This window comes from Capricornis sumatraensis, chromosome 5 (genome assembly GCF_032405125.1).
Source record: "Capricornis sumatraensis isolate serow.1 chromosome 5, serow.2, whole genome shotgun sequence".
Lineage (NCBI taxonomy): Eukaryota > Metazoa > Chordata > Mammalia > Artiodactyla > Bovidae > Capricornis > Capricornis sumatraensis.
Genome location: NC_091073.1, coordinates 123,209,603 through 123,236,379, shown reverse-complemented (window position 1 = coordinate 123,236,379; position 26,777 = coordinate 123,209,603). Strand labels below are relative to the sequence as shown.

Genomic DNA, 26,777 nt, shown 5'->3' with positions numbered 1-26,777 from the left:
GGCCCGGATCATTGTATTTTTATTACGCTCATAAAACCTGTGTTTCTCCTCATTTTCCTAATGGCTTCAGTGAGCTTCCGCACCTTCTCCAGGCAGTAAACCGCGGCGTGCAAGAAGGGCCGATTAGGGCCAGTCTGGGAGCTGGCGAAGCTTAGACCAGGGCGTCCGCCTTGATTGTTGGATTTGCGCTGAAGAAGAGGGGAGCGTGTGGGCTTGAGTGTAATTCATGTTTGTGTGGGCTTTTTTGTAAACATTGCAGCAACTCCCATTAAATTCTACTGCGGATGATACACCATGAGGGGCCTTAAGAATCTTAGCTGTTTCTATCACAGGGGTGGCGGTGATACCACCCCCGCCAATTTAAAAGAGACACCAGTATTAAAAGAGACAGCATCGCGCACACGTCTGATTTTCAGAATATAATTTAAAGGGGAACTCAGTACCAAGAACATGAAAAGAAAGCATTTTATATCTGAGTTATGTGGATTTTATAAACTACAAGCTCTTAATCAGATTGTTAAATCTGTGCTTTAAAGAAATGGAAGCTCTGAATAAAGAAATGGAAGCTCTGATACCAACTTCACATCTAGATGCAGTTGTTTGTAAAGACTTCTGAGAAGTTAGCGTAACCCAGCACAGGGGACGCGGAGACTTTGTCCCTGCACTTAACGTGCCAGCAGGTCCTCAGGCTGCTCGGGGATCCCTTAGAGTCAGTGAGTTGAGCGAATGAGCTCCAAGTCCACGGCCACTGGCTTTGACACGTGTCTGAAAAGGAGTCGAGTTCGAGGGCCTGTGTGTCTCCACGGGTCTGGTGTTCAAATGCGGGTCCGTTTGCTTGCGCGTCCTGGAGCTGGTGTAGGGGCTGCGGTGGATGACCGTCAGTTCAGGATGCCCTTTGGGCAGAGCTGCTGTATTTTGGTAGAAGTGGGCACACACTCTCTGTAACGCACGTGGGCAGAAATCTTCCAGAGTCAGCTTTGGGTGGGATGGCAGCTCCACAAAGCAGACTGCCTCTCTGGTCCCACGGTGGTGACGAGCATACAAACGTGCCCGTGATTTCCCCCGTGTCCCTCGGAACAGCGGCGTGTCCGAGCCGGCAGGCTGCCTGCCTGGGGCCCAGCACCCGATGCCCGGTGGCCTGTTTGTGGCACGTCAGAGACCAGCAGGGAGGACCCGAGGCTGAGTGGAGCAGGGAACCTAAGGGGTGTTAAGGCGTGGAACAGGTTCACTACATCCTGTTTGCAGTGTCTCCTGGAACGTGCAGACTGGGCCCATGTACTCAGCTGCAAAGGCAGAGCTCACTGCCTAAGGATCCAGTCTCCCGGGGACGGGGCCGCGTGCGCCGTGTGTCTGGGGCGCTGACTCCGCGCGTGGCGGGGCTCGGCGCCTCACCAGTCTCCCGGGGACGGGCCGCGTGCGCCGTGTGTCTGGGGCGCTGACTCCGCGCGTGGCGGGGCTCGGCGCCTCACCCGCCTCTCGGTCCGCAGATGGTGTGGGAGAGCGGCTGCGTGGTCGTCGTCATGCTGACCCCCCTCTCGGAGAACGGCGTCCGGCAGTGCTACCACTACTGGCCCGACGAGGGCTCCAACCTCTACCACATCTACGAGGTACTTCCCAGGGCGCCCGCCGGGCCGTGGGCAGGGGGCCGTGGCAGCTGTGGGCGGGCCCGTCCTGGGCAGACACCGGGCCGCCGTCCCTGGAAGCCCCAGGAGGTTTGCCCAGCCCTGCGGTCAGCAGACCCTGCAGACAGCCGTGCCACAGGAACTCTGCCAGGAAGGGCGTGGTTTCCATTTTTAAATTCCAAGAATCCAAATTCGGACAGAAAGCACCCAAGAAAGGGCTCACGGGGGCCTGTTTTCGGGAAGCGGCCCCTGCTGACCCTGGCTCTTCGCCGCCCGCCTGCCCCGGCTCCCGCTCCTTCGCGGGGCCCGTGCCCATAGCGCCCACTCGGCCTTTTGACTCGTGGGTCCCCTGCTGGCCAGCTCGTTTCCTTGGCTGGCTTTTTGCCCACATCAAGAAGGAAGTAAATAACCTTGGGCAGTTAAACCAATACAGAGTGTGCCCTTCCCATTAAAATTCGTCAGAACACCAGAGTCCCTCAGGAGGGTTCACCTCAGACGCCTGCCTGGATGTTCCCCTCTAAGCTTGTCATGCTTTTGGGGTCCCCACCTGGGCTCCCAGCGCTCAGAGCCTGGCAGCGTCTATACGAACCTTTCGGTTTCGGCTTTCTGCAGCTGGGTGGGGCCTCTCTTAGGAAAGGCCAGTGAGGATAGAGCCCCGTTTGAGTTTTTGTCCGAAAGTGTAATTTTTTTCTGGTGATTTTTCTTGGAGGTTTATATGGCTTGGAAAAGACAGAAAGTGCACTCGTTCTGATTGTAACGCATTTTTCCCAATAATTTGACTATTTTGCCCCTGAATGACATGTAGAAAAAGCAGCACAAAGTGACCTTCTGCATAAACCGTGTTGAACTTGGAAAGCTGGACAGGCCCCCCGCCTGCCGCGTGCAGTCTGCCCTCAGGGTCCCCAGCCCCCTCCCCACAAAGTGGCTCCATGCTCGGGGAGCCGGGCCCCCAGCCGACACGCTCTCTGCCCGCCCCCGCCCTGTCCGCTCCCCCCACCCAGGTGCATCTGGTCTCTGAGCACATCTGGTGCGAGGATTTCCTCGTGAGGAGCTTCTACCTGAAGAACCTGCAGACGAACGAGACCCGCACGGTGACTCAGTTCCACTTCCTGAGCTGGTATGACCAGGGGGTGCCTTCCTCCACCAGGTCCCTCCTGGATTTCCGCAGGTAAGACCCGCAGCCCGCCAGCAGGGTAGCGCACTCGGGTTGCCCGCAGAGAGAGGGGACGTCTGGGTCCGAGGGGCTGTTTGCTGTAAGACGTACCGTCTGTCCTATGCTTGTATGTCACAGGTACATCCGTGTTATCTGCAGTGGAGCGGGGGGAGACTGTGGTAACTCACATGTTGGTTGTAAGGCGTCTGTAGCTTTAGAGGTGTTAGATGCTAGTGGGGCTGGGTATCTTAGAATTGTGGAAATGTGGTCATGGTTATCAATAAGATTCTTCACGTAGGGAAGAATTCCTGGGGTTCTTATTTCACGAGGTATGGATGAATACAGCCCAGAGTTTTGGCTACTCGGCTGCTTAGAGATGGTGGTGAGAATGAGGCCCAGATGACTAGCTAATGGGTGACCTTGGATAAAACGCCTGGCTTGGGGTCACACATAATCCTGTATCTGTGGTGCAGTTTCAAAACTGACTGTTTTAAACATCTAGAAAGAAAATGAAGATGTTGAGGGCTACCCAGAACCATACTCCACGCTCCCTGGAACCTCTGATTGGAAGTAGGCTTCCAGTAAATCTTCAAAACGAGAAATTGGAGAGTCAAGGCAAAACGCTCTTTAACGCACTTGAACTGCACGTGGTCAGAAACTGACTTGTGTCTGAACGGCTCACAGACACGTAACTCCTGGGAGGTCAGAATGGCGACTGCTGTTGTCGTCAGCGGGGGTTCTGAGTGTAAAGCTGGGTCTCTTGAACTTGGGGCACAGATTCTGAAGGTTACTTCGATACTGCTCTTTAGTCCACTTTGGAAAAACAAAACAGGGCTTGTTGTCTTTTTTTATTAGATAACCCTTTGTATCAAATAGCACGTGAAACAGCTCCCGGAGAGACACTTGCTTGGCGTCACACCCGTCACCCTCAGCCCGTCCCCAGGGAGGCAGGGGGTGCGTGGCACACACCCAGACGTGCCTCCGCCCCCACCCATCCCAATTGCCTGGTCATTGTTTACATTTTCTTAATACAAATTTATTTCTAAAAACCTTGCTTAGATCCCGTTTCCTGATAGAATCTTCAAAAAGCAGTCAGTACTGGCAGAATGGGCGCAGCTGCACAGACAGCCACCCCTGCGCTCCGACCGGGGTACTTGCTCATATGTGCATATGGGCGTGTTTCCAGCTCCATATCCATGTGTGGAATCGGACAATCCACAACCCACCCTCTGTGTGTGCAGTCCGTCAGGAAGACAGATCGGATTCCCCCGCTTCCCTCTCTCCAGAGTCCCAGGAGACAGGGCCCGAGAAGGTTTCGGGAAATGAGATGCGTATGGGCCCGCGGGCCCATCTTGCTGGAGAACGCCGGTCGGGGCTGCTCGCGCGGCCCCAGGCCTTGGTCCCATCACATGCTCAGGGCTCGTGGCGCTCCCACGCGGCCGCTGCTCTGAGACTCTCTGTCCAGCAGAGGAGATGGCTGGGAAGACGCTGGTCACTGCAGGGCAGCGGGCCGCGTGGCCCCCTCTGAGCAATAGGCCCAGCTCATTCCGTCTCTGGCCGAGCGCGATCATCAGAGACCGAGATGTGTAATTAAATATTTCTGGCACCCAGAGGGAGCACATTTACACTTTAAAGAGAAAGTGCTACGCTAAGAGATAATTAGCATCACATGCGAGGGCCTTGCTCTGGAAGAACTCTCCCTGTCTCTGTCTCTCTCGCGGCTGTGTGCACTGACAATCACTGATGCTGCTCTCTGTAAAAACGGACATGCTCTCTGTAAACCGGACAACCCTTACTCTGCCAGCTACTTAGCGGTGGCCGGTGTCATTTTTGTGATGTTGCAGCTAGTAATATGAGCCCAGTTGCATAGTCACAAAAGTGATCATTGGAAACTGTGACTGTGCTGCAGGGACACTGTGGGAAGCCCCCTTTCTGAGCCTCTCACGCCCTCTGGCCTTTGCCTGCTGGTGGTTGCACGGCGGTTCCCTCTCACGCAGTGACCCATGGGTCGGTTTGTATCACTAACCGTTCTCTCTCGGTGACTTCCTCCTGCTCCAGTATGCGCGGTGGCCACTTTTCTCAGTGTCTGACCTCTTGCTGACTGACGATTTGTTCCAGTAAAGTAAGCCAGACAGCCGTGCGCTCCTCCTCTCCACCAATAGCCCGCGGCGCTGTCTCGGGTCGGCCAGATGGACGCTGTGTGGGCTCTGTGCTGCTTCTGCTTCGCCTTTGTGATGCTCTGTGTGGTAATAACACAAGTGCCTGCTTCTCTGTGATAAACTTCTCCACCGCAGCAGCACCCCGGACCTCACTGCTCGCCTCCGCGGTGGCTCGTGGCTGTCGACAAGCAGGGTTAGCACAGGGCAGGGCTGGCGTGGATGTCAAATTGCAGTGAGACCTCCCTGGGGTCCCCCACAAGCCAGCCGGTCACAACACGCGTGCAAGAATGACACTTTAGACAGGTGCCACAGGAGAGGCCGGGACTGCAGACACGGGGAAGCCAGTGCCGCCAGGAACCCGCGTCTCAGCGACGATTCTTAGCCAGGGAGGTGATGCTCACTGCCTCCTGCCACAGGGCGGCCTGACCAGCCGTACAGGAGGCTCCACTGGCCTGCCGACTCCTTATGTGGTTCTTGGCCAAACCAGCACAGTTTAAAGAAGACTGCCTGCGTGTTATGTTTATTTCTCTTTTAATGGACCCATTTGTGCTTGGTCCCATCAGAAAAAAAAATGAGCAAAACTGGGTAACTGACCAAAAGTTGGGTCTAGCCTTTAGAAACACAGGCAGGACCTTCAGGCAGGAAATATAACTGGAGGGGCCAAGCCGAGGTGGTCCACACACTAAAGATGTGCACACTGAGAAGCGTCCAGGATGACTTGCCCTCTGAAGGCACCGGGCCTGTAGCAGCAAGCCGCCCCAGCCCGCAGCTCTGCACACACACACACAGTGCGTGCATCACGCCTGGACACACACCTGTGCACACGCACACACACGACCTGCGTGGGGCTGGCGGGCTCCCCGCCGCTCACACTTGAGGCACGTCCTCGGGCTCTGGCATCTGTTTTGTCGGAGCTGAAGCTCCCGTTGCCTTGACAACCTGAGTCGGGAAAGGGAGGCTTAGAAGGAGGAGCAGGCGGGTCTGTTTTCCAATCCCATTCATCCTCAGAGGGCAGAGCACTTTCTGGGGACCCCACGCCCATGCGCCCTCAGCTCTGAGCCATCCGCATTCCCTCTGCCCCAAGCCTTGGCCCAGCTGCCAGCCCGAGCAGGGAGCCGCTGCACAGTGGCGATGACGCGGCCTCGGGGAGCAGCCTGTGGGCCCGGGTCCTCACCTGCAGCTGGAGGGCTGGGCCCAGGCGTGGCCACCTCCAGGCCCGTCTTACCGGGACTGCACGGCCAGGCCTGCCGGCCGTCCTGCTGGTCAGGAGGGTGGAGCCTCCCTTAGAGGCACCTGTTCGGTTCAGTCCACAGCATAAGAGGGAGCTCAGCCCAGCTCCGATGTCTGGACATCAGCATCGTTGTGCGTGATGCTGGAATGCCCCTCGGCTCCTCCGTCAGACGCCACCCGGGGCTTCCTCCCAGCCCCACACCCTCCCAGGCTGTCGTGGCAAAAGGACCCGCTGATTGGTGTCCATGTCCAGCTATCGCCCTGCTGAGCGGACAAGCCTTGGCAGAGAAGTGTGACATTTTCCCATTTCCGGTGTGAAGTAAGAGGTTTTTCTCCACCGTCATCCTTTTCAAAATTTTATTTTCCGTCTTAAATTGTGTAAACTCACACTCAGAGCCTGTCTCACACACCTGCTCACACACTTCTCCTCGCAGTTAACCGAAGCTCTGTGTTTGCTTTTCCTCATTTGGGAAGATTTTCCTAAGAACTTGGACGTACTTTGTAAACATGTGTATGTCTTTCCTTGAATTACAAGAAATTTCAGCTTACACAGTAAATATTAAACTGTGCTCTGTTTTGATTTAGGACTTGGGTACAAAATCCTAATCTATGCTTCTTGTTAATTTGCATAAACTCTGATCTAAAATCTGCACAAGAGTTGTTTTACATAAAATCAGGTTTGTAAAAGTGGAAAAACCTGTCTTGGACATAGTTGAGGTTTCTCCAAAATTTAGGTGTCTTTGCAAAACTGACAGATCAAGAAAGGTCTTTAAGATGCTGTTCTGAGATGTCACGGTAATAGTACATTCTAGTATGACGCCAGACTGTAAGAAATTCAGCGTGTAAATTGCTAAACTCAGAAATTTCAGTGAGAAGTCTAGACACGCCACAACAACAAAAGTCAAACGGACTAGTCAATAGCAGGGGAGGGGAGGGGAGGGGAAGGGGGGCCCAAGCCGACGGGCCGGCTGACCCGAGGCCAGAGTTCATACTTATTAAGGGAGAAAGCAAACTGCACAAATGTAAGAATTGTTTCCAAAGCTCTGTCTAATAATGTAATATTGGAAAGAAAAATAAACCTTGGAAAATGTGTGTGTAATTTTGATTTTCTTTGTCAAAACAGGCCATTGCAGAACAATGTCCGTAAGACGATCTGTTTGCTTTGGCTGCGGGCTGTTTGGTGACTGCCACGGAGCCTAGCACATAATCATAACTTCTGTGTCTCTCTCTATTTCAGAAAAGTAAACAAGTGCTACAGGGGCCGCTCTTGTCCAATAATTGTCCACTGCAGGCAAGTACAGCTTCACCCTGGATTAACATGTGTCCACTGCCTCAGAAGTAAACACTGTTAAATATAGGAGCTCAACTTCCCAATTGCTTAATGACATATCTAACTGGTGCTTCTTAAGGAAACAGAGGATAATAGCTTATTTTGTGTTAAACCTCCCGGGGCCACTACACGAGCACCTTGAGATGGTGTGTGTTGTGTGGTGGGGTCTCAGCCCAGCACCCTTTACAGACATGTGGAACCTGTGCCAAGCACTTGGGGCCACTGGTGGATGGGACAGAACCTGGAATCAAAGGAGTGGCCTTTGGGTGGAAGTTCAGCGGCTCGTGTCCTTGAGAAGGTTACACCCAGCCTGGAAGAGAGAGCCCCTGGAAGAGAGCTCCCTCCGAGGGCTAGCTCCGCACCCGCCTGCGCCAGTGAAGACGTGTGCTCTGGCTCCCAGAACGCCTCGCAGACTGTTCCCTCGGTCTGGGGTGAAGAAGAACTAGGTCTCCAAAGACTGAGCACTGAGTCCACCGATTCCGTCCAGGGTGTGCGCATGCGTGTGTGTGCGTGCACTCGTCTGGGTGGGCTCTAAGTGTGTGCGTCTGAGTGCATGCACCCATCTGAGTGTGTGTCTGGGTGTGCGTGTGTTTTGGGGGGGTGTCTGTGTATGCACCTGCGTGCGTGTGTGTGTCTGCGTGCGTGTGTGCAGGCACCCGTGTGTGTGTCTGTGTGTGCATCTGCCTGAGTGTGCATGAGTGCATGCTCCCGTGTGTCTGTGTGTGCCTGAGTGTGCGTGTGAGTGCATGCTCCCGTGTGTGTGTCTGTGTGTGCCTGAGTGTGCACGTGAGTGCATGCTCCCGTGTGTGTGTCTGTGTGTGCATCTGCATGAGTGTGTGTGTGAGTGCATGCTCCCATCTGAGTGTGTGCCTGTGCGTGTGACTGGGTGTGCATTTCTGAGTGTGTGCACCCATCTGACTGTGTGTGCCTGTGTGTGCATGCATCTGAGTATGTGTCTCAGTGTGTCTGCATCTGCACGTGTGTGAGAATGTGTCTGAGTGTACCTGCATACACACATCTGTGTGGGTGTGTATGTGAGTGTTCTTGAGTGTGTGTGTGAGTGCATGCACCTGTCTGTGTGTGTGTGTCTGAGTGAGTGTGCATCTCTGTGGGTGTGTATGTGTGAGTGAGTGTGTTTTTGAGTGTGTGTGTGAGTGCGTGCTTTGAGTCTGTGTGTGCATGTGTCTGAGCGTGTGTGTCGTGTGTGTACGCTTGCATCTGAGTGTGTGTTGGGTGTGTCTGAGGGAGGAGGAGTACACAGTGGTTTGGGTCCCCGGGAAGTGGACCAGAACACCCTTGACCCGCCCAAGGAGCAGCTCCGGTCGGCGCTGGCTCCGAGGCAGGTCTGGGAGGAGCCTTCGGCAGCCGGCATGTCACTGGGGCACCGGGGGCCTCGGCATGGCTGTGTCCCCACCCAACAGCACTATGCGGAGTGGTTCTCTTTCCACCTGAGGCTTTTTCTGCTCTTTGAGAAATACATTGACGCCAAACCCAGTGACTCTTTGCTGTGAAAGGACAACCGACAGGCTCCCGGGCTACCGGCCGGCCGGCAGGTCTGAGACAGGGCAGACGCAGTGGCCACGCTGGTCCCCAGGTCCTGAAACGGAGACACTTCCCTGCCAAGTCAGCGGGTTCCGCCGGGAGTGCCCATGGACGGGGGACAGCCTGCTGGGCCGACAGCCCACTCAGGGCACCGCACGAGGGACGCCGGGCTGCCCCCCAGAAGGCCGCCTTCCTTTCCTCCTGCTGCCTGCTGCTGAGCCACGTCTCTCGGAACACTCTCACAACCCTCGTCCAGAGGAGGACTTTCCACCGGGGCTGAGGGAGACTGCAAGGCGGCTGGAGGAGGTGATGGGGGCGGACGCGCCCCGCAGTGCAGCGGATGATCGGGTGGACCAGCCTGAGGCCTGCACCCAGTCTTCCTGCCCCACAGCCAGCCCCCTGCAGGCTCCGAATACAAGGGCCGTCAGCTCCGACACTGCCAGCCAGTTCCTTATTTCCTTTTTCCCTGACAAAATTTGCTGAATCTTTGACCAAAGAGGCGAGAAAAAGGGAAGAAAGGAACAAATCAACACAGGCACAATAGCTAATCCATACTGCTGTTAGCGCAGGCCCGCAGGCCAGAAGAAAGCGTCGACTCCTCCCCTCCCCTCCCTCCTCTCCCCCTCCCCCTCCCCCTCCCCCTCCCCCTCCCCCTCCCCCTCCCCCTCCCTCCTCTTCCCCTCCCCCTCCCCCTCCCCCTCCCCCTCCCTCCTCTCCCCCTCCCCCTCCCTCCTCTCCCCCTCCCCCTCCCTCCTCTTCCCTTCCTCCCCTCCCTCCCTCCTCTTCCTCCCCTCCCCCTCCTCCCTCCCTCTCCTCCCCCTCCCATCCTGACCCCCCATGCCCCACTCCGTGTCTCTTCCTCTCCAGTTGCCCACCCTCCCCTCCTCCCGTGGGCCCCCTGGACCTCGAGGGCACACGCTGTCGTGGGCACGTGGGGAGTGGGGACAGCATGGCCTGTTGCGTCCTCATCTCTCTCCTTCTGTTGACAGTGACGGCGCCGGCAGGAGTGGCACCTACGTCCTGATCGACATGGTTCTCAATAAGATGGCCAAAGGTAAGAGCCGGGTAGGGGCTGCTCTGTGAGGCTCCAGCAGGATGGTGTTGCCATGGCAACCTCGGTGCAGCAGTCGCAGAAAGCCCTGGGGAAATTGGCCTGCTGCCCCTCTTCTGACTCGCAGGGAAGCTGTTTGCAGCAGGCACGTTCGTTTCTGAGGGCCCTCCCTTGTCACCACCTCCGCCCGGGGTTGCATGCCGGGCTCAGGGCACAGCGGGCGATCAGCGTCCTGTGTTAACGTCACAAGTGGGGAGAAGGCCATCTTGATCTTCCAGGGCTGTGGTGGCTCAGAAGAGCCTTAAACCCTCCCTGTTGTTCCAACTGTATTTGCAAAATTCAGAGCCTAGACTCTCTGGTGGAGACTGCCTCTTCAGGGGCCCCCGTTTATCTCTGGTGGAGATTGTCTCTGAAATAGCCCCCCTTCAGATGCCCTGTGTGTAACAGCATCTGGGCGCTTGGGCTCAGAGAACTGTGATCTGAGCACGGACCCTGGGTGAGCTTGTGGGCTTGGGTGGGGTTTAGCCCCCAAGAGTGCGGGGACTGAGGGGGCTGGCGGCTCCCCGGCATGCTCTACACGCCAAACCTGTGAGGTGTCCCCTGCAAGGCCAGCACGCTCCAGAGCCAAGTGGGAGATTCCCTCGGACCCGCCTCTGGGGGAACCAGGCACATGTCAGCGGGGAGACCCCAGTCTGACCTGTGGGGCCCCTCCTTGTTCTCAGCCTCTGGGGGCTTGGGAAGGAAGCCCTGGGATGGGCGCTGTCTCACGCTCTCCTTCCTGCCTGAGAAAACACCATCTCCTCTACGTGGGCACACACGTACATGTGTGTCCTTAGCTGGGGCGCCTAGCTTCCAGGAACCCACCCTTCACCCTTTGCCTGGCAATAAGAGCAGACACCAGTTGTAGAAACAGGTTTCTATACATAGTCAGACAAGTGCCAGCAACTCTGAAACAGGCGTCTTTCTTGCTCCATCTTCTCCTGGTTAAAAGAAAAGCAGAAAAGCAGAACGCACCTCTAGCCCAAGGATATGGTTGCATGAACATGAAACGATGGCCGTCGTGTTACGCCCGGGACTAGAGAGCATGGGCGGGTTCCGTGCAGCAGGGGCCCAGACAGCCCTCACCCCCACCACCCCCCCCCCGCCCCCGCCGCAGGCTCCCTGCCGGCTTCAGGGTCTGGGGGACGGTGGGCCCGGCTCATACACCAGGGGCTGCTTCTCATGCCCTGAGGCAGCGCAGTGCTGAGACACCAGCAAGCCCGCTGCCAGCGCACGGCTCTGAATGACGCGGCTTGGTCTTAGATCCACAAAGCTAACTCTAGTGTGCCTCTGTCTCGTCAACTGGGTCTCTCTTCATCTGCAAGCGTATGGTTGCTGCAAACCCAGAGTCTCCGCGGGACTCCTGCCTTCTCCCACCCTTGCCCCCCACCCCCCGCTGTCAGGCCCAGAGTGCCTCCACCTGCTAAACCAAACACCTTCCGAGAACGTGGGTCATCTCACACGTTTGAGGAGACATCTTTGTGCGCGGGCAGGTGACACGCGGCCTCACGGGCACACACCGCCACGTGGAGTCCGGCTCCCCCCGAGGAGCGGGCCCCAGCAGTGTTGGAGGGGGTCGGTGTCCAGCTCGCCGGTGTGACAGCACCGGGCACTGAGCAAAGCCACAGCCCAGGGCAGGGGGCAGCGACTCCCCGTCCCAGCTGGGCCCCCGCATTCAGCAGCCGGTCTGCCTGCCGCGTCCTGTCAGATTCCACTGGAAGTGCAGGCTGGCGGCAACAATGTGAGCCCAGCCGTGTGGAACCGGCCCGGGAGGGTGGGCACTGGGCCCTTTCTGAGATCAGTCACCCCTCACTCTGCCCCTGACCTGCTCCCCTCTGCCCAAGGGGCCCACGCTGAGCCATCCCCTGACCCGGGGCCCGGCCGAGGTCTCGGGGCAGATCAAAGGGCAGGGCGGCCCCTCGGCCGGCGAGGGGCCCTTTCCCGGGCCGCCCCGGCGAGCAGCCACCAGGGTTTTGTCCTGGGCCCGGCCGTGCCGCCCGGGCGGTGGGGACGCCTTTGTCTGGCCGCCTGTGCTCGTCTAATGATCAAAGGCCGCGGGCCTGGACACAAATGCTTTCTTCCCGTCTCCTTCGCTTAAAAGCAATGAATTGCAGAAGGGCTGGAGGAGGCCTCTGCTGGGGCCGGGCCCCCGCCTCAGCCCTGGGCCCCGAGGCCGCGGGGGCGCTCAGCGGCCAGGCCGGACCACCACCCAGGGCCTGGTCTGTTAGCGCTGCTGCTCTGCCAGCTGGTGGGAAAGCAGGAAACCCCAGAAAATCCTTCTGCGTATTCTTCCTGTGGCCTCGGACACGCTTCTAACTCAGGGCTAACATCTCGGGTAGAGTCAGGGTTTGGTGGCATTCCCCTCTCACGGAGGAGAGAGCGCAGCGGCTCCAAGCTATGCCTGTTATATTTTTGTCCGAGACGTCTCTTCGCCCAGGGGTTTTCATATTTCGCCACAATTTTTTAAATGAATGGAGAGCACCAGACAGATGGGGGGCTTCCCAAGGATCGCGTTGGCTGGGTTGTCGGGAGGTGGCAGCCTCGCTGGCTGAGGGCCACTCAGCAGGAGCCCCACCTCTAGGAAGCCGGCTGTGCCGCCTGAGCCCCGGCCACTGGGGTGTCCGCGGGCCGGGCCAGCCTGGGAGCCGTTCCTTCTGTTTGGCGGGAGCCGCAGGACTGGGATTTCATCGCATGACACAGAGCGTGGGCCCGAGTCCGCAGGTGGGCCCAGAGACGCCCAGGAAGCTCGCAGCGGCTGGGAGCTGCTTCTAAGTGGTCTCAGCACAGAGCATGCGTGGATGTCCAGCACCTGCGTGGCTGTCTGTCCAGCCCCTGGTCTCCGTCCTCAGCAAGCCCACCTGTTTCCCGCTTCCCCGTCACACGGTGACATTGGTGAACATCTCCTCTTCCAAGGGGGCGTATAACCGCCCCGTGCTCCCTGTCTCTGTGGCTCCGACGTCTCCAGGGACCTTGAGTGGGTGGAAACACATGGGTGTGCCCCTCTGTGTCTGGCTTCTCTCTGAGCGTCATGTCCTGGGGCTCACCGTGCTGTAGCAGGTGTCGGGACCGCCTCCCTGGTTGAGCCGGAGTAACGTTCCCCCCGGGACGGACCATGCTTACCTTGTTCACCGTCCATCCGGGGCCACGGGTTCCCTGCACCTTTCAGCTATTGGATCACTACTGTTCCAGTCACGGTGTGCAAATATCTGCCTGGTTTCTGCTCTCAGTTCTTTGGGGTGAAATACCCAGAGCGGAATTCCTGGGTCATGTGGTCTTGTTCTGATTTCTCGAGGAGCTCCCATCACTGTTTTCCACGGCAGCTGCACCATTTCCCGCCCCCAGCAGCAGCTCACAGGGCAGCGCTGTGGCTGACGTCCCCACACCCGCTTGCACACTGTCGTCCTCTGGGGCTTTGACAGTAGCTGTCCTGGTCACCGTGAGGTCTCGCTGCGGTTTTGCTTTGCATTTTCCTGCAGACTGGAAATGTCGAGCATCTTTTCCTGTGTGTGTTGACCCTTTGGATATGTTCTTTGGGGAAATGCCTATTCAGGTTCTTTTCTTCCATCTCTTAACTGGGCTGTTGCATTGTGGGTGTTCTTTATACACTGAGGATATCAACCCCTTATCAGATACGTGGTGGTGCAAATACTTCCTCCCATTCTGGGAGAAATAACATTTCTCCCTGAACTTTAAAACCCAGCACTCCTCCAGAGCTGTGCCGCTCAGTCAGCAGCCGCCAGTCACAGGCGGCAGCTTACATGGTGAGACTGAAACACTGGTCACGTGCTGAGCGCCCAATAGCACAGGTGCCCAGGGCCTGCCACGCGCACGGTGCAGAGAAGGCCTCCAGGCAGGAGGCCCCATGCGATAGCTCTGCAGGGAACGTGCCAGGGGCTCGTGCACGTGTGCCCAGACCGCTGTCTCTCTGTCTCCCTGGGCCCCTCACCCTGCATCTCCGCTTCTGTGGCCCCTTGACTGGTCTTTTCTGCTCACGGCGGTCGGTAGGATGTGAGAGTGGCCCCAGGAGACCCCTCACTCCGGGCCACGCCAGCTCTTTCCTGCAGGACCCGGGTCCCGGCCCGGACTGTGGGGTAGGCGCCCCTCCCCAGCCCCTTTCCCCTCTCACAGGTCCTTCTGCTCCTCTCGGCCACCACTGCCGTCCTATTCCTCCGTTCAGCAAACACTGGGCTGAAGCACGGAAGTGCCTTTCCACCCTGCTATCAACTGAGCAGGAGGTCTACACGGCGAGCAACGGGAGGCGAGCCCACCCTCCTGGGGCCTGCACTCTGCAGAGAGAAGCGGGCGGTGTCCGCAGCTCAGTGGGGTGCTGAGCACCGTCGAGGCCCTGGGGTGCAGGGCTGGGGTCTACTTTGCCCCTCGCCCCCGTCACAGAGTCCCGTGTACATCTGTAGCCATCCTCACAGCACCAAGGGCCCTCAGGGCTCACCGATTCTGACACCTGGTTGCAAACTGAGAAAGCAGATTGCCAAGGTTTGGGGACTTACTGGGAAGCACCCGATGGCCGGGCAATGCAGAGCCCTGGTCTTGCTGCAAAGTGGCCGAGCCCCAGTGGCTGGCGGGGGCTTCAGCACAGCAGAGATGCCACCAGGCTGCGTGGTCCAGGGACAGGGTGGAGCGGGCAGCTGGTCTGTTACAGCTGCAGCGGAAACTCCGCCAGGGAGGGGAGACGGAGATCGGAAGACGGGGCCCTGGAACCGCTGGCTCACTGATTCGGGTCTGCCTGGTGCCACGGGGAAGAAACATAGAGCTGGTCCCGGCAGGACTGACTTGGCGCCTCTGGACAAGAGGGCTGGGGCGGGGCAGGACCCCAGGGGTCTGTGCCCACGGGGCTCTGCAGGGAGGCCTGAGGTGACCCCAGCCATGGATGACCCTTCCACAGGCAGGACTGATTGGGAGAGGCAGGCTGCAAAGAGCAGGGTACGTAGGGAGAAACGTCTCAATTTTATGTTTGGCTGAAGCACGAAGACCCAGCAGAAGATGGATTCTATAGACTGGTCTGCCTTCTCCGTGGCTTCACGGTGGTAAGACCCTGTCTCCAGCTTGTTGGAGTTTCAGGCTGAGAGAAGAATTCGGAACCAGGGAGAAGAGAGTCTTCCTTTTGCATGGAGAACTTGTATCCCGTGAGGTGATGGGCACCCACCTCTTCCTTTGTCTGTCTCTCCATTTGGAGCTGAGACTCAGGTTGGGGGGGGAGGCCGCAGGTAGGGGTCCAGGAGCGGCATGGCTGGGGGTGTGACCCAGGCCTGGGTGACATGATACACAAAGTGAATTTAATCAGAGAGAAATGAGACAAAATGGAACCAGCTGTTCCTGGAAAACTTCCTGACAAGCCCATCATCTGATCTGGATAGTTTTGTGAACCGTATCCCGCAATTGGCCTCCGAAATGGTCTCCAGCCTGCGGACCGTGCCTGGGCAGGTACAGCTGACGGTTCTTCCCTCTCTCCCACCTGACGACAGGTAGGCAGGGGCCCCGTGCCCCTTGGGCTACAGCAGGGGCTCCTGGCTGGTGTGGCCGCCCACCCCCTCCCCCGTGCCTCTCAGGGGTCAGACCCGCCCACATTCATGCGCCCGGTGAGAAGCCGGGAACCTGGCTGGACCCGCCCTGCTGCCGGTTCAGGGCTGTCTCTCCCAGAGTGCCTCCTATCCGGACAGGCAGCAGCCAGCCTGTCCTCTGGGTTCTCTCACTCGCCCCCAAACCCAGACTGTCCCCGTCCCCGTGAATGTCGTCCCCGTCTGTCCTGCTGGCCCTGGCAGGCCTGGCTGTCCGTGTTGAGTGGCATCACTTCAGCTCAGAGGCCAGGAGAGTCCCCCTGCTGTGCAGGTGCCCTGCAGAGCCCTGTGGCCACTCGGACCCTGGCTGCCTCCCCAAACCCACGCACCATCTCCCTGGAGCCCGCTGGGGCCCAGGAAGACTGCCATGCCCCGGCCCCTTCACAGCTCCTCACCAGGCAGTGAGGGCCTGTCTCTGCTCCTGCCAAGGACCTCTCATCCCTTGCGGGTGATAGGAAGTCCCAGAGCACAGCCACCCAGTCGCTGGACAGTGGCAGTCCAAACACTGTGTTAAGAAGGTGCTCTGAGCAGGCAGCAGGGTCGGGAACCAGGTCACTTTGCATCAGTGACCCCCAAAAAAACTCCTGTGGAACGTTCTATGACAAGTCCTGACGTCCGTGATGCCCTCAGGAGCTCACAGCACCCCTGGGGCCTCCTTGGGCCCCTGCATCTCCTTTCACCAGGAGAGGAGGCGCGAGGAGTCCTTAGAACGGGGTCTGGAGCTGCCGTCCGCTGAGAAACTGAATGGTACAGCCCCCAGCCAGGCCGCGAGCTGGCCACACTCTCAGCTTCTAAACCGGAAACAGACTAGGGGCCGAGGGGGGCCAGGGGGACAAGGAGGGCCTTTGATGGGGGTTTGGGGGCCACTTGGCGTCCAGCTCCCCTGGAGCACTCGTCCCACAGTCCACGGGAAACAAGGGTCTCCCCGGTCAGGGCAGCCGTGGGTCTGTGAGGCCTGGCTCCCCCGCACTTCTGCCCTCGTGCTCTGACCCTGCAGGGACTCAGGAGCATGTCCAGGGCCCCGCATGCAGGTCCTGGGGAAGATGGGGCCGGTGGGGTGGGGGGTGCCCTCAGAGACCCCTGCTCCTGAAGCCTCCGTGTCACTGGGGACTCAGTGGGTCCCCCGCCTCTTCTCTGCAGCCACAGACATAGCCCAGATGACCACTCGCTGTCCCCTCAGAATTCTGACTCGTCCACTCGGGAGCCGAGTGTGTCCTGGGCCCTGTGTGTCCAGCATAGCGCCTGTGTCACTCAGGCCGTGGTGCTGGGAGGTAGTGAGGTCACCGTGGCGGAGGTCTCTGCCCCTGTGTGGCCCAACTGTGACTGCAGGGTAGGGGTGTGGTGGGGGGGATCGGGGGCGGGGTTAGGGGATGATCAGGCAGGGCTGGGGCGATCAGGGGGCGGGGCTGGGGTGGTCAGGGGCGGGGCTGGGGTGGTCAGGGGCGGGGCTGGGGTGGTCAGGGGCGGGGCTGGGGTGGTCAGGGGGTGGGGTTGGGGGTGATCAGGGGATTGGGGTTGGGGGCTTATCGGGGCAGGGTTGGGGTGGTCAGGGGCGGGGCTGGGGGCGATCAGGGGGCAGGGCTGGGGTGGTCAGGGGCGGGGCTGGGGTGGTCAGGGGCGGGGCTGGGGTGATCAGGGGTCGGGGTTGGGGGGCTGATCAGGGGACAGGTTAGGGTTGTGATCAGGGGGCGGGGTTGGGGTGATCAGGGGGCGGGGTTAGGGGATGATCAGGCAGGGCTGGGGGCGATCAGGGGGCAGGGCTGGGGTGGTCAGGGGCGGGGTTGGGGTGATCAGGGGTCGGGGTTGGGGGCTGATCAGGGGACAGGTTAGGGTTGTGATCGGGGGCAGGGTTAGGGGTGTTATTGGGGCAGGGTTGGGGTGGTCACGGGCCGGGGTTGGGTTGGTCAGGGGCGGGGTTGGGGTGATCAGGGGGTGGGGTTAGGGTTGTGATCAGGGGTCGGGGTTGAGGTGATCAGGGGCTGGGTTGGAGTGATCAGGGTGTTGAGGTTAGGGGGCTTATCAGGGGCCGGGGTTGGGGTGATCAGGGGGCGGAGTTGGGTTGGTCAGGGGCGGGGTTGGGGTGGTCAGGGGGTGGGGTTGGGGGTGATCAGGGGATTGGGGTTGGGGGCTTATCAGGGGCAGGGTTGGGGTGGTCAGGGGGTGGGGTTAGGGGTGTGATTAGGGCGGGGTTGGGGTGATCAGGGGGGTGGGGTTGGGGGCTTATCAGGGGCCTGAGTTGGGTTGGTCAGGGGGCGGAGTTGGGTTGGTCAGGGGCGGGGTTGGGGTGGTCAGGGGGTGGGGTTGGGGGTGATCAGGGGATTGGGGTTGGGGGCTTATCAGGGGCGGGGTTGGGGTGGTCAGGGGGTGGGGTTAGGGGTGTGATTAGGGCGGGGTTGGGGTGATCAGGGGGGTGGGGTTAGGGGGCTTATCAGGGGCCTGAGTTGGGTTGGTCAGGGGGCGGAGTTGGGTTGGTCAGGGGCGGGGTTGGGGTAGTCAGGGGGTGGGGTTAGGGGTGTGATTGGGGCGGGGTTGGGGTGGTCAGGGGGCGGGGTTGGAGGGGATGGGGGGGATTGGGGTTGGGGGCTTATCAGGGGCCGGGGTTGGGGTGGTCAGGGGCCTGAGTTGGGTTGGTCAGGGGGCGGAGTTGGGTTGGTCAGGGGCGGGGTTGGGGTGGTCAGGGGGTGGGGTTAGGGGTGTGATTAGGGCGGGGTTGGGGTGATCAGGGGGGTGGGGTTAGGGGGCTTATCAGGGGCCTGAGTTGGGTTGGTCAGGGGGCGGAGTTGGGTTGGTCAGGGGCGGGGTTGGGGTAGTCAGGGGGTGGGGTTAGGGGTGTGATTGGGGCGGGGTTGGGGGGGTCAGGGGGCGGGGTTGGGGGGGTTGGGGGGGATTGGGGTTGGGGGCTTATCAGGGGCCGGGGTTGGGGTGGTCAGGGACTTGGTTGGTGTGATCAGGGGCGGGGTTGGGGGGCTGATCACGGGGCAGGGTTAGGGTTGTGATCAGGGGTCGGGGTTGGGATGATCCAAACAGGGAGCGAGCGTCTGGCGACTCTCAGCTTCTCCTGGCCTCCCGCCCACCCTTCCTCTACGAGTTTAACAGTCGTGCCTTCCTGACAGCCTGCATCTGCAGCAGCCGAGTGCTCGCAGGCTGGCGGTGCCAGGCTCCAGGTCTGGGCGTTGGTCCCAGGGGTGCGCACCGCATCACAGGTGGCCTTGACGGAGCATCGCCGGACGCGTCACGCAGTTCCGGCGCCTCCTGGCATGTTACGTGGTGGCTACCTTACTGGGGCGATACACACACAGTCCTACTTGCGTTTTTTATGACGATGTGGAGGCATCCCAGTTTCTCCTGAAAAAAAAATGTTTTCGAGTTCGTTTCTAAAAGCTTGAGAAGTACCTAGGCTATTTGGGTTCTGAGGTCCCCAGTTATCCGTGCACAAGATGCTCATTTGTCTCCATCCCAGCGAAACCTCATGAACAGGAGATTACAGTTAATCTAGAGAGCCTGCAAAAAATCGTCCTAATTGTAATTTTGACAACTCTCATCGATTCTGAGCATCCAGAAACATGCACAGAAGACCCAGGACAGAGCGTGCGTGTGTGTGTGTGTGTGTGTGTGTGTGTGTGTGTGTGTGCGCGCGTCAGTGTGGGGCTGAGGTCTGGAGGGGGCACCCCCACCTGGAGGCACCCGGAGTGGGAGGAAGGCTGCCCTCTGGCTGCGGTGACAGCCGCTGGGGCCGACCGCCGGGTGAGGACTCGCACAGCCCCTGCCCGTCACTGCCCAGCCCTTCCTTCCAAAACGGAGCTCAGCCAAACAAGCACAGACCTTGGGGCCCAGCTCAGCACACGGACAGCTCCGCCCCGGCCCTGGTCCCTTCAGGTGTAATTAGCATTTTCTGGGTACCCCCCAGAGGGCGGAGTTGAGACAGCTTCCTCCCGCAACATTCAGGCCTTTCTGTCTTGTGCCCTCGACACGTGGTGTCTTTCATGCTGAAAAGGATGCATCGCGTCCCTGCGGTGCGGTTCGCAAAGCCTTCTGGGTAAAAGTCCGACCAGAACGTATTTCTGTTTCTGACATGACGTCAGCGAGGACGCCGTGGACGCGCTGCAGAAGGGAGAGACGAGGCTGGCTCCTGACCACGCGCCGCAGCCCCTCGGTCACGTGGGAGGAGGTAGCGTGGCCAAGATCGTGAGTCCCACGCCTCCCTCTGCCAGCTGGCCAGCTCCGGGAGAAATCGATGCAGGCCTGGGAAAGAGGCGCCGGTGGCCTATTTGTTTGGTTTTCTCCCACTTCGAATTGATTCTCTCATCATAAAAAAAAAAAAAAGCAATTTTAATATCTTTAACCCTAGTGCTCTTGTAATGTTTCTCGTTTAATGGTTACTACTTCTATCTAAAGCTTAAAAAACCGCTGTTGTCTTAAGAACGCATTTAACCAATATATGACCTCCAAGCCGATGGCCCCTGAATGCCTTAGGGAGCCAAAGCCCCAGCTGTTCCTGAGTACCGAGTGGTGCCCGGGATGGCAGCAGGCCAGGCTCTCTCCGGACACAGCCGGCCAGCCCATGTGCCTGCAGTCTGCAGCGTGCCCATGGGGCCGCGGGCACTGGGAGAGATGGGTCAGGCTGCACACTCACCTCGTATGTGGCTGGGTCCACACCCACAGGCTGCAGCCACCTCGGCTGCACATTCTTGGAGTCACCAGCTTAAAGACCATGGAACCACTCACATACACTCATCTCACATTTGAACAGTGGTGACTCGCTCGAGTAGAAGATACTGGAAGCCTGTCCTCCGAACCACACTGTGCCCTCCCTTGTATTGGTTGTTAGCCCGTCTTCTGTTTGAGTTTTATTTGCATCTATGAAGGCTGAGCACTGAAGAACTGATGCTTTCAAACTTTGGTGCTGGAAAAGACTCGAGAATCCCTTGGACTGCAAGGAGATCCAACCAGTGAATACTAAAGGAGATCAACCTGAATATTCATTGGAAGGACTGTTGCTGAAGCTCCAGTACTTTGGCCGCCTCATGCGAAGAGCTGACTCGTTGGAAAAGATTCTGATGCTGGGAAAGATTGAAGGCAGGAGAAGGCGACGACAGAGGATGAGACGGTTGGACGGCATCACTGAGTCAATGGATATGAGTTTGAGCAAGCTCCGGGAGATGGTGAAGGACAGAGGAGTCTGGCTTGCTGCAGTGCATGGGGTCACAAAGAGCCACTATTCACATGCCTTTCGACCTGGGCAGCGCACCACGTGTATCTATTCACCTGGACTCTAATGTGTGGTCAGTAGAATGGGATTTGTAGAAAGGACTCCATCTGAGTGTGCTCAAGGGAGCTTCCTACGTGCTTGAGGGATTTAAGTAAATCCTTTTACCATCTGTGAAGCCTGTTAGAAGGACAGACACTGCCCACCCCGCCCGCCCCGAGGTGGCCTGTCCACTCCCGCACCACGAGGCCACCAGGATGCTCAGGGTCACTGAACAAGGTGCAGGGTCACACCTCCCCACCCCCAAGAAGAGGTCCTGCATAGGCGTGCTCTTAAAACGTCTCCCTGCATGCCTCAGGTGACTAATTACTCCAGTCCTAACGTGCAGGGAGACAGTAGCCCTGAGCCAGCTGATAAACCCATTCCGTCTGTTTCCAGCTACACATTTTTAAGCATTCCTTTGATTTCCTCCACTGCAGAGTTTTGGGTTCAGGCTAAGCTTGATTCTGAGACATCGTGCCCTGGCATTCCATATTTTAAAGACCCACTTTCTTTGTCCTCTTTGTTGCTTCCTCACCCAGCATCCCTGCAGTAAAGCCGGAGAGATTTTGTCTGTAGCAGCTGACTGGAGGGTGGCCCTGACACAGCCTGGGGAGGGGACCTCCCGTGGCCCCACGTGGAGCCCTGCAGGGAGCCGTCTCAGGGCAACCAAGTAACGGGGGTCCAAGACCGCATGCTGGCCCTCCTGTCAGACCAGCCTTTCGGGCACAAACGGCTGCTGGAAAAGTGTTTCAAACCAGTTTCGAGGCACAAAGATGCAGCTGAGCAAACTTGAGAGAGAACAGAGAGGGGTTAGGTCTGGATCCCGTGGGCCCCTGAGGCTTTCATAGTAAAGGACTAGGCTCGTCTCCGTCTGATGAATCCAAGCCACACACAGCAGGTGTGACGGAGGTGGGGGCCAGAGCTGCCCCAGAGGCGGCCGGCCCAGGGTTTCTTCCACGTCTGGGTCCAATGATCACCGGCTCTGAGACCCGGACAAAGCCTTGATTTCCTTTGAACGGGGGGTGGTAACGGGCCTGATGTGTGAGAGGAAGTGTTGACAGGACACCCTGGTGGGTGGGTCCCGGCCAACCCCACTGTGCCACCCGCCCAGCCCCCGCATCTGGCAAGATCGCACTGCAGACTCTCATCTCTGACCTGTAAGAGGCTTGGGCGCTGGGGACCCAGTCCTGTTCACTGTTCACCTACCAGAGGTCCTGGCAAGACAGGAAAACGAGAGTATATGTGGAATTCATAATTCATGAGATTGCATTTTTAACTTAAATAGTATTGTTTCCGCAGCCCCCGGGGCACCTGGAGTCGGGGCAGGGGGGAACGCGTCTGAGGGGCGCTGGGCCACAGCACCAACCCGCCCGTGAGCACACGGGGCGCCCCAGCCTTCCTTAGTGGTGAGAACACTCGCTTCTAACAGAAGGCAGCTCTTTAGAAGCCAGGGTTAGGGGTATAAGATGGACGAGGTTAGTCTGCCTTTTCATTTCTCTAAGTGAAAACCCTATGCAGGAGAAGCTAAAGCTCACAGGCTCCGTTCTCTGAAAACCGCCGGGACTTCCTGGTGGCCTTGTGGTTGGGACAGTGCCCTCACTGCCCTGGCCGGGGTGCAGTCCCTGATCGGGGAACAGACATCTTACAAGTCTCACAGCCAAAAAAATAAAAATCTAGAAACGCCACCAAATAAAGCTGAGTAAAGACCTAGTCTGTCCTGGCCGCGGCTTGCCGTGGTGTGTGTATCTGCCTCTGATGCAAGCTTCTGCCCAGCTTTCTTCAGAGAAGGCAATGGCACCCCACTCCAGTGCTCTTGCCTGGAAGATCCCATGGACAGAGGAGCCTGGTGGGCTGCAGTCCATGGGGTCGCTGAGAGTCAGACACAACTGAGCGACTTCACTTTCACTTTTCACTTTCATGCATTGGGGAAGGAAATGGCAACCCACTCCAGTGTTCTTCCCTGGAGAATCCTAGGGATAGGGGAGCCTGGTGTGCTGCCGCCTATGGGGTCACACAGAGTTGGACACAACTGAAGTGACTTAGCAGCAGCAGCCCAGCTTTCTTGAGCCAACACGAACGAAAGCTGCCTTGCCCTGTGTTCCTGTGTGAACCCCGAAATGCCCCTCCCGGCCAGGCAGTTGAAGGGTGATGGTCACCGTCATTTGGCCACTGAGCCCAGAGGCCCCAGCAGCGGGTGAGGGGCCCCATGTGCACTGTGCCCGTCTGAGCCTGGCATGTATCTGTCAGCCCCGTGTGCACTGTGCCCATGTGAACCCGGCGTGTATCTGTCTGCCCTGTGTGCACTGTGCCCATGTGAGCCCAGCGTGTATCTGTCGGCCCACGTGCACGGCGCCATCTGAGCCCAGCGTGTGTCTTGCAGGCGCCAAGGAGATCGACATTGCCGCCACCCTGGAGCATCTGCGGGACCAGCGACCAGGGATGGTCCAGACTAAGGTACCCGGCCAGGCCTGGGGCTCGGGGTCGGGGTGCATGGGGCGGTTTTCTCAAAAGGAGCGAGGTGCAGGCTGGCCAGCTGCCTCCCACACCACCTCCACTCGGGACTGGACACAAGCTGCCCATCCCAGGAGGTCGGGGTGGCTCCAGCTGCAGCCCCAATGTTCCAGCCTGAGCAGATGCGGTTGGACCTCAGGGCCTGGGACCCTCCGTGTGCCAGACGGGGGGAGTGGGGGAACAGCGGGGTCTCCCCATCAGAGGCCAGCGACGTGTGTGGTGTGTTCCGCCCAAGCCCACAGCCACAGCCCCACTGCGAGGTTATTAGGACGGCGGTCACCAGAGTGTCCCCAGGCCATGCTGGGCCCCTGAGCACCCTGAGTAGCTTACTGAAACAGCCCCACTGCGAGGTTATTAGGACGGTGGTCACCAGAGTGTCCCCGGGCCGTGCTGGGCCCCTGAGCTTACTGAAAACGCTAAGTTTGCAGTGAAAGGAGCAGAGCCTAAAGATCCCTGGACAGCCTTGGGTTCCTTGGAGCCGGAACCAACGTCTACGTGCTGGCCCATTCCCTTAGCACTGCAGAAGTGTCCATGTCCAGCCACAGACACCCCACACGCACGTCCTGCACAGGGTCCTCTCCTTCCTGGCGTGGCCCAGACTCTCCGGGTGCCATCAGCGCCTCCACTAAAGCCGCCCTTGCAGAGGATTTCAGTTCTAAAAATCATAAAAGCCCTCCCGGGAGACCAGGCCGCATTGTGCTCCGGTGCCAAGTAGTGAGGGTCTGGGACCCCCATCGTCCCAGCTTGGGGTCTTACTGTCCCCACAGGGTGTCAGCAGCTCCTGGGCCCTGTTCCACGCCACAGACGGGACAGGGCAGCGTCTGAGCCTCGAGGGAGGGTGCACAGGCTTCACTCAGCCCGCTCTGTCGGGCGGGAAGGAGCCCAGTGCCTAGTAAGCACGGCAAGCACACTTTGACCCCGAAGGTCGTTTCTCAGAACAGCTTCATGGGCCCCTATGGCTGGTTCCACGTGGTCAAAGTCAGCCCCGAGCATGGAGGCAAAACCAACTCAGCTCCTTCGTGCAGAGCCAGGAAACCGTTCCGGGTGGAGCCGGAGCGCATGCCTAGCGGCCAGGTCTCTGGCGCTCGCTGTTCCTCCACCGGCAGTGGATGGGGCCCTGGGAGAGCTGGACCCTGCCGGCCCCTGCCTGCCATCCCAGTGACAGGCAGCCCTCGGGTCCAGGGGTCCTGGCGGGGCAGTCCTGCTGGGCTGCCTGTGCCGTGGGAGGTGGCCTGCTCATCCAGGAATCCAGGGTTGGCTCACTGTCCGGGACCCAGCCCCAGGCGGCCGCTGCACGTGGGCCTGGAGGCTCGTCCCCGGGAGAGCCCACTGTGCTTCGGGAGGCTTGTGGCCGCCAGCAGAGGCTCTGAGCTAGAACCTGGCAGGTCGTCCCTGGTGGCTGCGATGGTAAAGAATCTGCCTACAGTGCAGGAGACCCGGGTTTGATTCCTGGACCAGGAAGATCCCCTGGAGAAGGGAATGTTTACCCACTCCAGTATCCTTGCCTGGAGAATCCCATGGACAGAGGAGCTTGGCAGGCTACAGTCCCTGGGGTCGCAGAGAGCCGGGCACTACTGAGCGACTGAGCGCAGAACAGCACACAGGTTTCTACTATGTACCAGCCACTCAGTGGAAATTTACCATTCTTCCTGGCATTGGGCTCAAGTCTGCTGATGACTGGAGCTGTCAAGCATCTAAGCCATTGATAGGGCTCTCCTCCATCAGAAGCCCTTAACTGCTATCAGGGGAGTCTGCATAGTTTGCTCTTTTCTAGTTTCTTTGGTGTGACGGGGAAGTACTGGGGACACTGCTGCGAGTGTGCATGCCGAGTTGGGAGCAGGTTGTGGACCCGGGAAGCCTGCCGGACAAGTGGGCCTGTCCTCTGTCTGCCGAGCCCCCGTTTCTGGAGGGGCAGACGGTTCCGACACCCGGGACTCGCCCCTAGTTTCTACTCAGCAGTCCTGCAGGTTCCGCCTGCACGAGAAGTGTGTCCCGTCCCAGGTGCACTGGTGTCCGTGGGCACACGCATGCCTAAGCTGGCACAGTGGAGGGTGAGACGAGGTTTCTTGGCAAACGGAAGTGAGTCGGATTGAGCCGGATGGTGGGAGGATTTTCAAAGAGCACGAGTACCACCCTTTCCATTCTGAGGCCAGGGAACCCCGAGGGGTCGTGACTGTGACCGTTTCCAGTGAGTCTCAGAGGGACGGGAGGCTGCATCCAGCCCCACCCCTCAGGGGCCATGCTGGGGCTGGGGTCAGAAGGCACTGGGGGAGGGGGCGCACAGAGCCTGCGGCAGCCACTGTCCCGCTCACACGTCCTCCCCAGCTTCTCCAGCGACAGAAGCGGAGATGAACACGGCGCAGCCGTCTGCTCCGGGCCTCCGCCCGCAGACCCGTGCCCTGCCCACCTCCCGCAGCAGCCTGCAGCTCTTCCCGGCCTCCCTAAACAGCTTCTCTCCGCAGGGTGGCACACGGAGCCCGCGGCTGCAGCAGAAGGGCGCCGCTCACGTCTCCCTCCTCTGTCCCTCCAGGAGCAGTTCGAGTTCGCCCTGACGGCCGTGGCCGAGGAGGTGAACGCCATCCTCAAAGCCTTTCCCCAGTGAGGCCGGAGGCGCCCACGACCGGCGCCCCGTCAGCGCCCACGGACGCCGCGCCCGCCTCTCCTGCGGCAGCTGCCTAGTAATCTAGTCCTTAGGACTCTGCAGTCAGCGCAGCTTAGCAGTTAAAACGTGTGTTCTTGTTCAGCCAAGTAATAAAGGGAGGTCTACAGGCAGACGCAATGATGGGGGCAATCAGTTCTTCTATTCTCGATTTCTTGAAAAAACTTCATTTTTCCTTAAAACACACATCCATGTTCTTAATTGCCAATCATGTCATATGGACGGCACCATCAGTGTGGTCCCCAGAAGAGGGCTGGTTTGTGACCTGTCACTCTCTGGAGGGTCAGCCATGCAGGGCGGGGCCCAGAGGGGCCACCAGGCCACCCCAGTAGAAGACATACTTGGCGTTTGTCCTTATGACTGTGCACCGGGAGAAACCGCCCGCTTCCGCAGCAGCTGGGTGGACGTGACGGCGACATTCTGCAGCCTTGGGGTAGATCATTAAACACAGTCGTGCCAGCTCCTCATCCGATCTGGGCTGCTGCACACCCTCCCCCAAGCACTGCTGGGAGACAGTGAGAGCCCCTCCCAAACTTCCACTCCCCCAGGACAACCAGGGGCCCCTGGGGCAAACGCGTTCCCACCCAGAGTGCCTCCTTCCAGGCCAGCAGACAGGGACACTTGGCAAGGCCCTGGCAGAGCCCCAACCTCCAGACGTGG

The 26,777-nt window shown here is 59.0% G+C and overlaps 1 protein-coding gene across 1 annotated transcript in view; it reads left to right on the top strand.

The window, feature by feature from the left end:
- Positions 1-26,060, top strand: part of PTPRN2 (protein tyrosine phosphatase receptor type N2) — a 472,364-nt gene extending 446,304 nt beyond the window's left edge. Inside the window, exons 17-22 of the mRNA XM_068972473.1 lie at positions 1,488-1,607; positions 2,624-2,790; positions 7,402-7,455; positions 10,026-10,090; positions 23,328-23,401; positions 25,989-26,060. Of these exons, the coding sequence (XP_068828574.1) occupies positions 1,488-1,607; positions 2,624-2,790; positions 7,402-7,455; positions 10,026-10,090; positions 23,328-23,401; positions 25,989-26,060 (552 nt within the window). The remainder of the gene's footprint in view (positions 1-1,487; positions 1,608-2,623; positions 2,791-7,401; positions 7,456-10,025; positions 10,091-23,327; positions 23,402-25,988) is intronic.
- Positions 26,061-26,777: the final 717 nt, after the last annotated feature.